The sequence below is a fragment of the Microtus pennsylvanicus genome, chromosome 14 (genome assembly GCF_037038515.1).
Source record: "Microtus pennsylvanicus isolate mMicPen1 chromosome 14, mMicPen1.hap1, whole genome shotgun sequence".
Classification (NCBI taxonomy): domain Eukaryota; kingdom Metazoa; phylum Chordata; class Mammalia; order Rodentia; family Cricetidae; genus Microtus; species Microtus pennsylvanicus.
The window spans coordinates 28,664,191-28,677,289 of NC_134592.1; the positions used below are offsets into that span (position 1 = coordinate 28,664,191).

Genomic DNA, 13,099 nt, shown 5'->3' on the forward strand with positions numbered 1-13,099 from the left:
ATGAAGTCCTGAGTTCACATCCTGAAGAATTCCTCCGTTTTTATTCTCCAAACAGCTTTTATACCAAAACATAAACTGACTGGGAAATACACCAGCATTCTGTCTCCTAGGTAACCAGGTGAATGGCTTTTTGTCACATCTGTATCTGCCTATCTGCTCTGTATGCTAGCTGTCTTGTGGGCTTGAATCGGCATCTCAGTCAGGCATCATCCAAATTACAAAGAAAGGAGCAAAACAGTAGACTATGTGACTATCCTCAGATACACCCTGGTGAGGATGGCAGCCAGAAAACATGTGTATAGCATGTTTCATCAGTGGCCTTCACCTGTGTAAACTGTATTATTCATGCAGACAGAGGCTACAGCGAGTGCAAAGCTCCCAAGCAGGAGTGTACTTGAGATACTGAGGTGTAGCCGGGATCCAAGCAGTCACTGGGAGTGATCTGGGCAAAGTGGAAATTGAGGGCATAAGGTCACAGTTCAGAGGGTCTGAGAGTTCACATTCAGGGTTGGTTTGAGGGGCCAGGCACACAGCGAGTGAGGCCCAGGTCCCAGCATAGAGCTTGCCTTCTAGTGAAGGACAAGGAACAAGCATGGACTGAGTTCCTAGGTTCTAAGAATGAATGTCATTCACCAATTTCCCACGAACGTGAGATGATTCAAGCAAGCCTGGTTTCGATTCATCACCTTTCTCAGGGGCCCTGAGGTCGTCTGGCATGACTTGGGTATTCTAAAAGATGGTTATCTTTATACTCCTGCTTTATCTGAAGAAGAGATAGTCTATGATTAAAAATGAATTTTCTTATTTATGCTCCCAAGGAAAACAATGGTACTGATAACCTTAAAAGCATGGGGCTTTCAGATAATTTACAATTTGAATAATTAGTGAAGACCTCAAAGAATTTTTTATTGATTATATTAGAGCTAAGTGTGGTGGTGGCTCACACCTGGCACCAGCGTCAGGAGGCTGAGGCAGTAGGATCACTACAAGTTTGAGGTCAGTGGGGACTACAGAGTAAAACATTGTCTTAAAAGACCTCCAAATTTTTAAAAATTGTATTAACAATTAAGGCTGAAAATTATAATGTAGTTATTTTACTCATTTGAAAATAATAATTAACTCACTACATATTACTATAAATAATGTCTTTAATGAAAAGCAGATTCTTGTTTTCACTATCCATTTTTTAATTGATTTTTATTGAGCTCTACATTTTTCTCTGCTCCCCTCCCTGCCTCTCCCCTTCCCTTCAACCCTCTCCCAGGGTCCCCATGCTCCCAATTTACCCAGGAGATCTAAACAATCAGATTCTAAAGCAAAGATAGCCCAGAAGGAAGTACAAAGCCCTTTAATGTCTGGTTTAATAAACGACAATTGAATTCCCACTTCTGCCTCTTGATTCACTCTAGCATCCTGCCATAAGCCATGGAGTCTCTGGGAATTTCCATCGCCTACTTCAGAAAATGCAGGAAAGAGAACGGTATTTTAGTAGTCTGGAAAGGTTTTAAAGTGTCAGGCACCCCGGAGGATCCTAAGTCTTACAGGGGTCCCCATACCATGCTTTTATACTCCTGCTTTAAAAATAAAACCCACGTCACCTTTTGCTGGCAGTAGATTCTGAGGAGGTCTGGGGAACTGAGCCTCTGCCCTGGCTCGTTACTCATTTTCTCGTCTCTCTGAAGCCAGGGGAAATGGAAGGCAGCTTAACTCATCCCTGTCCGTGAGCTTTTCCTAGGGAGACATGAACAAACCCAGCTGCTCACCCCAGGGAGAACACCAAGGACACAATCACTTTTACCCAAGTGTAGCTTGGTGAGCCACCGAGTTTAACTGGAGCATGGACCATGGGCAACTTATGGATGGCTGCATCACGGGAGAAAAAGTCTCACCCCTTCCAGCAGTTTTAATTACCTTTATATCCCTGTGATTAATCAGCAGACACTTTCTGTTCGGTGGCTAGTCTCTGCGGTAGGCAGCCTCATCTCTGTGTGACTTGTATAGAAACCACCTGTGATCCAAACTGTTTATTGAAATTGGGTGGAGCAAATAGTGAGAGAGAAATAAAACTAGACCCATAGAGGAGAGCAGACGGGCTGCAGAGATGGCTGCTTGCTGCGCAATCGTGGAGACTGGAGTTCGGTTCCCAGTACTGGTGTAACAAGCCAGGCATCCTGCAAATGCTTTAATTTCTGTTCTCAGGGATCAGATGTCCTCTTTGGGTCTCCATATGAGCACAGGTGCTATTCTCCCCCCCCCTCTCTCTCTCTCTCTTCCTTCTCTTTCTGTCTCTCTCTCTCTCTCTCACACACACACACGCACACACACACACACACACACACACACACACACACACACACACACACACGTTTTAGAAGGAGAGAGCAGAATGATCGTTACCAGGAGTTGGCACATAGTGGAGTGGGAGATGCTGGACATAATAATATAATTATAATAATAATAATTATAATAATAATAAATACATTTACACTCAAAACTATAAGCAGTAAATTAAGAATGTGTTTATAATACAGCAGTTAAGTATGTGAATTGATGAATATGTTAATTAGCCTCATTTGATCATAGCACAGTATTTACATATATTACAGCATCATACACAGACATGCACATTTTAAATTTGTCAATTAAAGTAAATAAATAATAAAACATGGCAACAAAAGAAGACCAGACCTTGAGTCCATCTGATGACTGCACTGTGTTTACTGTGGCTCTAGAGCCTGGAGACTGGCTTTGTCTGTTCCTGTGTCCTTACTGTGAGCCAGTCAGCTCTGGGCAGTGGTCAGCTGAAGTGACATGGACCTAAATACCAAAATCAGGAGGGGTGGGGTGTCTTTTGAATGTTATTTTATTTCAGAGTTCCTCTGGAATGGTTATACCTCTTGAAGACCCCTTGAGCTGACATGTTTTCTTCTTCTGAGAGGCTACAGATGGTATCTCCAGCAAGTAAGGATACCACGGAGGGTCTACAGAAAGCGGCTGGTGCTTCTGAGGTTCAGGCTCCAGGGGAGCAGGAGTTGCTGCCAGCAGGCCAAGCTCAGGTACACACTGAGGTAGGGGAGAATCCAGGTTCTCTCTTAGAGAAAGGGGAGCTTCTGGTACCCAACTTAGGCACATCGTGGATGGGTTGGAAATAGCACTGCTGAGATGGTGGCGCTCAGAATCCCGTCACTCCTAGCAGGTATGTCCAGCCTTTTTTTTTTTAGTTTTTCGAGACAGGGTTTCTCTGTAGCTTTGGAGCCTGTCCTGGCACTAGCTCTTGTAGACCAGGCTGGCCTCGAACTCACAGAGATCCGCCTGCCTCAGCCTCCCGAGTGCTAGGATTAAAGGCATGCGCCATCACCGCCCGGCTGTGTCCAACCTTTTGACATTGTGACACGTCCTCGTCTATCAGTTCACACTTGCACATTCTTGAGCTTCAGATTTTTTTTTTTTGAAACTGCAGTGTTTTAAGTAACTTTGGGCTTCATGCATTCCAGGGGATATGGGATGGACACCCCTGTGAGACATCTCAGTTCTAATTATTTGGATAATTAATTATCTGTCTCTCTCACACAGCCTGTCATTGTGTTAGCATGCAAAAAATGAAGTGCCAGAATGGATGTCTCATGTTCTCTAAAACCTTGATGTGAGCAGCCCAAAATCATTCTGTATTTATGTAGAGTTTATAGAAGTGGTGTTCATAACTAGTAATTCCTTTGACACAGGGGCAGGGCAGGTAGGGATGAGTTGTGTTATTATTTTCATTGTTAATGATGTAATAATTAGAATTTGTGTCAATAAAGACATTAAACATATACCTTTTACATAATGCTTGGTAGTTTATACGAACTTTTGTTTACAAATTTCATTCCCTGTTGATCACAGTCTTGTGAGATGAATACCAGAGTCCCCATTTAGCAACTGTGGAGACCAAGGCTAAAAGCTCTACTAAGACTGTGCTGCTAATTAAGAGGCAAATTAAATCCACGGTGTAAGAGGAAGGGTTTCCTGTTAACTTGCTAGCCAAGATCTGGTTCAGTTTACTTAGCTGTGTGGCTGAGAATGGAAGGGCTTGGTCTCTGAAACAGATCTTGTGAAAATACAGCCTGGGAGGGCCACAAACTTGATTTACTTGCACAAGTACAATCCCAGCCTCTTAGCTGGTTTGCTGATTCAATGACATGTTCTCTCCTGTGGGCAGGGGGCATAGATTTCTTGTTGAGTTGTCTACCAGCTGGGGAAGGAGCAGGAAATAAAGACATAATAACACAAAACAAGGAACACAGTGTAGTGATGTGGAGGGAAATCCTTCTAGAGTGCTGGCAACTTCTGGGTGGGTTAGTGAGGGCTTTTTGTAAAAGATGCCATTTTTATTCTTTTTTTGCAGAGGTTCTGAAGCGGTGCGGTGGTGGGGAGGGGGCAGGGATGGGGTAGGACTTTTCTAAAGTTGCAAGAGACAGAAGAAAAGAATCTTTAGGGGACATTTTGGTGATGTTAAAAAGTAGAATTTGGGGGTAACTTGTACTTGATAGAGAGAAGGAATGTTGATTAGCCCATTAACTTTTGGGTTGTGGTTATCAGGGAAGAGTGACACCCCCTGTATTTGGAAAGAGGCTGGTTGGAATCTACCACCACGAGCCCTCTAACCAGAATTCTGTTGTGCAGATGGCCAAGTACCAGGCTCCACAGCGACCCGAAGACACGGTCATGATCCAGTCTGAGCACACTGGAGCTGTTGATGTCCTCACAACAGATTTGGAGTCTGCAGATCTTCTGGGGGACCACAGGAAAGGTGAGACCTTTGCAGTCAGTTCGAGTAGATGCTTAAAGGACGGAAGACAGATGGAGGGACAGACAAAGGTGTGAGAGGAAGTGATGGGCGCCGTTAGAAAGAACATCCAGTTCCAGGAGCATTCCCCACTTCTCAGTAGTACTGTCTGTTCTTTCAGTCTCTCCACCTCTGATGGCGCCTCCATGTATCTGGACCTTTGCCAAAGTGAAGGAGTTCAAAAGCAAGCTGGGCAAAGAGAAGAACAGCCGTCTGGTGGTGAAGCGGGGAGAAGTGGTCACCATCCGGGTCCCCACCCATCCCGAGGGAAAGCGCGTCTGCTGGGAATTCGCAACTGATGACTATGATATTGGTTTTGGAGTTTATTTTGACTGGACCCCGGTAACCAGCACCGACATAACTGTGCAGGTCAGCGATTCTAGCGAGGATGAGGACGAGGAAGAGGAAGAGGAGGAGGAGATCGAAGGTAAGTTTAATTTTAATTCAGTTTGTTCAACGTGATTGCTAGTGGCTGCTTTATGGATTATAGCATTTCTCCTCCCCATCAGAAACCCAGTGCTGTAAGCTGACGGTGTGGTATTGATGCTTTGGTGGAAAGTCTCCCCCATCACTCCCCTCCTCGCTCTTCCTTTCTCTCTCCCTTTTAACTAGTAATTTCCCCATTCTGTGTGTATGGGCAGCAGGGTTTTCCAGATCGCACTGAAACCTGAGATTATGTTTTTTTTCTTTCTGTTTTGCAATATTTTTTTAAAAATATTTATTTATTTATTATGTATACAATATTCTGTCTGTGTGTATGCCTTCAGGCCAGAAGAGGATACCAGACCCCATTACAGATGGTTGTGAGCCACCATGTGGTTGCTGGGAATTGAACTCAGGACCTTTGGAAGAGCAGGCAATGCTCTTAACCTCTGAGCCATCTCTCCAGCCCTGTTTTGCAATATTTATTCTTGACCTTGAGCCATGGTTATAAACTAAAGGTACCCCTCCCCTCTTTCTTTCATACTGCCATTGCTGGCAGGATACAAATTCTTTACTTCATGTTAAAAGTAGTGGTCTCTGCTCCATTCTTTTTAAAACTTTTTGTTTTTTTTTTTCGTTTGTTTGTTTTTGTTTTTCAAGATAGATTTTCTCTGTGTAGCCCTGGCTGTCCTGGAAATCATTCTGTAGGCCAAGCTAGCCTTGAACTCAGAGATTCACTTCCCTCTGCCTCCTGAGAGCTGGGATTAAAGGTGTGTATCACCAGCACCCAGCTTTAAAATAATTTTGTTATTATTGTATTTTATGTGCATGTTTTGCCTGCTTGTATGTCTCTGTACCACATATGTGCCTGCTGCCTGTGGAGGCCAGAAGAGGGAGTGGTATCCCCTGGAACTGGAGTTACAGATAGTTGTGAGCCAAGATGTGGGCGCTGGGAATCAAACCTGGATTTCTCCAGCCCCTGTCTGCTCCGTTCTTATTATTTGTTGTGTCTACTCATGATGAGACATAGTGGGAGGAATCTAGAAGCAAATTCTAAGCGTTCATAGTATCCCATAGCTTTCATGTATGACTACAAAACATTTTCTTCACTTGCATTTTCAAGTCTACTAGGAAATCTGTGTATATTTAGGGGAGGGGGGTGGACCTTTTATCTTGCTATTTTTCAGGATGTCAAGTGGAAGTTTTAGGGTCATTTTGTACACTGTGTTTAAAAATCTCTATTTCCTATTTCTGTTAACTAATCCATTTACGTACTCTAAGGGTTTCCAGGTTTTGCTCTCTAAACATGTTTTCTTCATTGAGAGCCAGGTATGTCTAAGGTTGTCAGGCTGGATCACGACTTCTCAGAGGAAGCATTCCTGTTTACTGAGACTCTTGGTCTCGGGGCATGTGGATGAGCAAGACGATCTGTGGACTCTTCCTGGTTCTCTCACCTCCAGGCAGCATGTATGCAGGCGATAAACGCTCATCTAAACTTTGCCCTTATGCTCCTGCAGAACCCGTCCCTGTCGGAGATGTGGAGAGAGGCTCCAGGAGTTCTCTACGGGGTCGCTATGGAGAAGTCATGCCTGTGTACCGGAGGGACAGCCACAGAGATGTGCAAGCTGGCAGCCATGACTACCCTGGAGAGGGCATCTACTTGCTCAAGTTTGACAACTCGTACTCCCTACTGCGCAACAAGACTCTGTACTTCCACATCTACTACACTAGCTGAAGGACGCTAGGCTAGGGCAGGCTGTGTTTGCTGACTGAAGCAGGCTGCCAGCTGGTGCCTCTTGTCTATAAGCAAGGGCCTCAAGTTCTGTGTGAGGCTCCCAGGCCTCGTGCCCTGCCTGGCATGCCTGACTACTGACCCCATGTAGCTTCTCCCCTTTCTTGGCTTCTGCAGGTGGTGGTGTAGCGCTCCTGTTCTGTGGCCCCGGCTCACGCTCTTGTTTCAGACTCCAGCAAAACCCTCTCAGAAGGCCCCTATGAGGCAAAATGAGGTAGAAGGATGTCTTTGAGAAATTGATTCACGCTGGTACAGCTTGTCATTCAGGTGGACGCCCACTCTTCTCCAGAGCCTGTAATGCCGATGTTCTTTGCAGCACCTGCCCTCTTACATGTCGAGGTGCCAAAGAGGGAAAAGCACATTGTCTATGAAAGAGCCCAATACCCTGGATGGGGACCACTCCATCCAGCCTCTCAGCACTGCCATATTCCTGCCTGCTGGGCATTCTGAGTCTGTAGCTCAGCCTAGAAGCCCTCACTGCCTTGGATGGATATTATTACTCCTTCTGGGTAGACCTTCCTCCTTTCTCTGTACCAAGTCTCTGTTTATGCCATGTAGCAAGAACTGCCGAGCTGTGGTCAGTGTCCTAAGATCTGCTGGGAAGAAAAGCAGCCTCCTTCACTTGGCGTCTCCAGAGCTCTCTCCCTTACTAAGGGCGCTGGTAGTTGGTACAGCAAGGGTGGAAGGCAGGCACTGGGTTATCTCAGAAGCAGCCCTTCTGGAAGTCAAGTACTAGTGGTCGTCCGGTGTGCTGCCCCCCACCTCCACCCCCGTCTTTAGGCTAGGGGTGTTATCTAGAAAGTTTCATTTGGAGCCAAATACAGTGAGACCCAGTCAGGTTTGCAGTGATTCTGGGTTTGTGTTCTTTCCATTGAGGGTGTAAACTTTTGCCATTCACAGTCCTTAGGGAAAGTAACAATGGAATTTTGCTCTTGCTGCTGATTGTGTGTGCTCCTGACCTGACCAAAGCCTGTAGGGACAGCCTCCTGCACTCTGTTCATCCTGAGGTTCTGGGGCCACAGAATGGAGTCTTGTTGCAGTGGCCACAGCGCACCGGATGCTTGGGCTCCAGGTGGAGAGGGCAGACAGTGAGGTGTGGACCTCTGCAGTTCTCTATACCTCTTTGTCTCCTACTCTGTGTCGTCTGCCATCCTTCTGAATTTTGAATAATTAGGTTTATTTATTACTCTGTGGTTTTTAAAGCACATTTCAGTTTGCCTTTGAAACAGTTCCCATCTGTTTCCCATTGCTTTCCGTCTGCTCTGAGCCATTGAGGCCACCTCTTCCATGGCGTTCAAGACGATTGTAGAGCTTGGAAAATGGTTGTGCGTGTCATTCCTGCATGCCAGCCGCCCTGTGGTGTTTTGGGAAGAGCCTGCCCTTTGTGAGAAGGCCGACTCTAACCTTGTCCGTGTGTGGGTCCGTCTCAGCACCCCCCATGAGGAATGGGTGTGATGGACGTCCTCGCACTGGAAATCGACTTAAGGAACTGATGATCCTGTCAGTGACCAGCCGAGCACCCCGGGTACCGGATGTCAGAGTCCTCCTCCGAGGCCCTCATGATGTTTCCTTTGCCACATTTCATTATTGTGTGGTTGCCTTGTGCCGAGTCCCTCTGTCCTAGAGGAGTGATCATTCCCAGAGCAGCTGAGCTGAAGCTGAGTGGTGTTTTCCCTGGTCGAGTGTAATCTCTGGAGAAACAATCTTGGGAGCTATTTTCAAGTCAGCACACTCCCGCTTACTTTTGCTGTTCTCCTGTCCTCAACTCCTAGCCCACTCTCAGAAGGGCACTGTCCGGCCCCAGGTAGCATGGCCCCAGGGCTTTTGTTCCGTCTTGTCTTTTGTTCTTATTGTGAGGTCATGGTGTCTTACTTTCTTGGAGCCCCGGTTCTCTTGTTCCAGGGAAGTCTGTGGGCTTCTGATCCCTCCGATGTGCCTGTCGCTGGCTGGTCATTCTGTCACAGTTATTTCTTACTGGCTTCTCTTCAGCAGGGATTTTGTCTCATGAACATAAAATGGCTAAAAGAAGACATGTCAACAGTATGATGAATTCACTATTCTCACACTAAATTTTTGCAGTAAGAGAACTTGAGAGATAAAGTATTATTTTCCGAAAACACAGGTAATTATGGAGAACACACATGTACCTTGGAGGTCCTAAGAAGTGTCACTTCCTTGATCCTTCCTTGTTCATGTTGCAACAACCAAATAATGAAATAGATTATCTGCTTTTACCCTTGCCCTGCTCGCTAGGGCACAGGTCGATGCTGTGCAGTTGAGAGAAAGGCTTTTGTAAGAAGGCTGAGATTGAGGGTCTTTACACAAAGTGACTGACCGTTCACATTTCCTCAGTCTATCTAAGTTTGCTCTTTATGAAGAGACAGGACTTTTTAAAAAGACATATCTAAAGTGCTATTTTTTCCAACATCTTATGAAAAATTTCAGCAAACAAAAAAAAAAAGCATACACTTAACATCCACGTCTATTTTTAAACAACAAACTGCCAGTTTTTAAACAAAGATTGTACCTTTTAGCTCCTTCTGGCAAGTGGATGGTCAGAGGATGTCCCCTTTCCAGTGAGGGTCTTCACAAAAGTGGCTGTCTCCATCTTTTAGAAAACTAGCTGGATGTCCCTTACTTCTGACTGGAGCCAAAGTGGCTTTCCCCTCTAGCTGCACGGCGGTGTGCAGGCACAGCTGCACCCAAAGCCTGCCTTCTCCTCTCAGCTGACATACCCTCAGGACGCTCACATGCAAATGCGCTCTGCACAGAACACATGGAAGCAGGTAGCCGCTTGAAAGCAGGCTGTTTTTAGTTATTGTTCTCGTGGATGAATTCACGCACTTTAAAAATATTTTATTTGATATCTAGGAAGAATGGGCTTTTAAAGTCCCGTTATATGAATACAGACAAGTTAGTCTGTAACTGTTTTATATTCATGGGATTAGATATTATTGTGGAGTTTATAATATATGCATTTTGATTTTGGTGAGTCTTACTCAGTTCCTTCTGTGAGAGAACCCTAAAGTATGTGATTGTATATTTATGTTTAAGGAGCACTCTGCAAAACGTTGCCTTTAACATCAGAGTCTGTGGTTCTAAGGTGTGGAACTGAGTGACCCTATCATTTATGTAGGGTTTTTTTTTTTTTTTAGTAGACAGGGGGGTGGGACACAGACAACTTTGTGCTGCTTCAGCTGCCTTTAAGGGTGAAAACGGAATGGAACAGAGGAGCGGAGAGCGACCGCACTATGGTATGTCCCAGAATTCACTGAGTGCTTCAGTGGCGCTTTGCTCGTCAGAACTGTTTTGTAAGCCAGAAGCCTTACTGGTTCTCCTCGTGCTCAGTGGAGAATCCTCCAACCCAGTTTGCCATCTGTCAACAGGGTTGGCTGCATGCATTTTTTTAGTAGTTTCCTCTGCTAAATGTAACCATGACCTAAGGATTGGTTTCCTGTCTCCATACTTTGGGGCGTAATAGAGGTAGCAGGATGAGAGAAGGACAAGAGTCAGTTCCACTCGGGGAGCTGAAGGCACAGTTGTGAATGTGTCCCTGTAGGCATAATTCAGATGCCTTGTGTCCACCACCACAGAACCTACAGCCATGAGAGAGCTGGGTAGCAAGCAGGCCTCCTGCAGGCTGACAGCATCACCACACAGAGCAAACCACACAGCTTTCTCTGTTAGGGCTTCTATTTGGAGTTTCTCTTCAGGCTAAGCATCCACAATGACCTCTCCCTAGATTCTTCCATATGACCAGAGGTGTAGAATGCCTGCACTTTGGGAGAAGGGCAGCGCGGGTGGGTGGGTCTCTTCGGAGCCCCTGTGGGAAAAGGTGAGCTTTCATATGAAGAAGGGACTTGGCGTCACTGCTGTGCGGGTGCTTCAATAAGGGATGCATTCTGTACAAAGCAAGTCACTGTGTTCATGCTTGCATGTGCTCCGGGCGCTGTCACACTCCTTCTGGGAGCAGAAGATGAGTATCCAAACAGCCAATAAGCTGAATATCTGATTTCCAATGACCTAAGCGAGCATTCTTTGTTCCTGGTGGTATTTAGGGGGACACTCATGCAAGAATTTCTTGGATCTGTATGTATCTGATGCTGTTAAGTGGCAGCTTTTTGCTTTGTATAACTTATGTAGCACCTCGGGGCATTCCCAAAGAACATTCAGTTGTCTAGGGTGAACTGTGATCCAAAATGTAGGAAAACATCCTAAGTGTTGTCTGGCCAGGTTGCAGTCACTGTTCCCTCTGGATGTAGCATTGCTTTCTTGGACCAGGAAGGCTAACCAGAGCCTCTGTGTGAACCGCTGTCTCCAAGCTAATCAAATACAATCAACAATAGAGTTATCAGTAGGGTATTGATAATTTGGCTCCCTTACAGGTAGTCACTCCTCATGAATAGAGTGTAGATAGGACACTGGGTGTGAAACTGTAGGGCTGGTCCCTGCTGTGAACTCATTATCTGATTTTTAACATGTGGAACACAGACGTGGCTCTTCAGTTTAAGATACAATAAAAATGGTGCCCCAGAGACCTAGAAATATATGCTGCTTTGTGAAATTTCAGTTTCCTGTCATTTGAATCGGGGAGCTTTTTGACTTATCTGGGGATAAAATTGTATGTGTGAAATGACCTATGGAAACAGAACATCTCCTGCAGTGCTGTCAGGATTGGGAAGATTCTGGATTTGGAGCTGCAGTGATGTGCAGTATCACTGAAGAACCCTTAGCTCCCTGCCGGCTTAAGGGGCCCCCTAAACTCTTCACTCAGGGTTGGAGTGTCTCGTCTGATGTCCATTCTTAGCTTCAGGCCAGGACACAGCTAGAAAACATTGTCTTAATTCCTCCTCTCATATCCTAAGCAGTACATTTTATTAAGACATTTTATGCTAAAAATACATATTGTGTCCGGTTCTGAGATTATTGTCCCATAAGTGAATTAGCTTTCATTTAATCAGTCTGAGTTATTTCCATTTAGTCCTGCCGGTCTGGAAAAAGCAATCCCATGATGCATGACTTTGGTGTATCCATGTTCTCTTAATAATCGGAAGCATTTCGAAACTTACAGAAGAAATGCTTGATGCTTTGTAATAAAAAAGCATTTGCAAACGCGTTGTAACAAAGGGATAGAGTCTAGAGAGCAGAGTGGAGAAGCGGAATGGGAAGGCAGGGAGGTGCTTGGCGCTCTCCGAACTGCAATGCCATTCGCTTATTCATCCCAAGGGCTGCTTCGGAGCCATCAGCCAGATCCACGCGTGGTTTAAAGGTGATTGTGTTTTCTTTCCGTACTGCTGTGTGTCATATGCTGCTGCCATGGTTACCAAAGGCCTGGAAGGGAAACTATATCACAGTCTTGTCTTTTTTTTTTTCTTCAAAATTCAAACAGATCCAAACTAATCAGCTGTTACAGCTGTTTTTCGGGTCGCCCTGTCATTAGAAGTGCTGCCGGAGTGTATGATGTCCACGTAAGAATGCCGCACCAGTGCTTACTCAGTTCTTCTGTTCTGCCGAGTGCTTTTCCTTCCGCCATACTGCGTATTTTCACCTCACGGCACTGAATGTGTCGCTGTGATACACGTGGATCCTGAGCCATGTTAGACAGCTGAGTTCTGTTGTTTTATAGTATGTGACAGTTTTGTGAAATGCTTTTGTGCATTTTTTGTCTTCTTTTCCAAGTTTTGAAATCTGTCATAAATAAACTTTTTCACTGTGCACCTAAATCTTTGAGTTCTATCTTAACAAGCCCTACTGATACCCACTTGAGACTTCGTCTTTTCTCTTCAGCTTAAGAGGAAAAGTAGTCAGTGAACACTGGTGGGTTCTTCCATAATCTATTAAGATTATGAAAATTAAGCAAAACTGAGACTAAATGAATGCCTGTTTGTAAATTCCTGTCAGAGGGGATGATGGAAAAATGACTCAGACATCAAAACTACTTGCTGCTCTTATAGAGGACCCAGGTTCAGTTCCCAGGACCCCATAGTGACTCATAACCATCTATATGTAACTCCAGTTCCAGAGGATATATTCTTTTCTGGCCTCCAGTGGCATTGCAC

General features: G+C 45.2%; 1 protein-coding gene across 5 annotated transcripts in view; it reads left to right on the plus strand.

The window, feature by feature from the left end:
- Positions 1 to 12,763, plus strand: part of Tmed8 (transmembrane p24 trafficking protein family member 8) — a 31,289-nt gene extending 18,526 nt beyond the window's left edge. Inside the window, exons 3-6 of one of the 5 annotated variants that reach the window (XM_075948788.1) lie at positions 2,939 to 3,068; positions 4,663 to 4,789; positions 4,947 to 5,252; positions 6,766 to 12,763. In XM_075948788.1, the coding sequence (XP_075804903.1) occupies positions 2,939 to 3,068; positions 4,663 to 4,789; positions 4,947 to 5,252; positions 6,766 to 6,983 (781 nt within the window). In that variant the 3' untranslated portion in view covers positions 6,984 to 12,763. Of the gene's footprint in view, positions 1 to 2,872; positions 3,069 to 4,662; positions 4,790 to 4,946; positions 5,253 to 6,765 lie in introns of all 5 variants that reach the window. The other 4 variants (XM_075948790.1, XM_075948791.1, XM_075948792.1 and 1 more) reach the window with 4 other exon arrangements.
- The last annotated feature ends 336 nt before the right edge of the window (positions 12,764 to 13,099 follow it).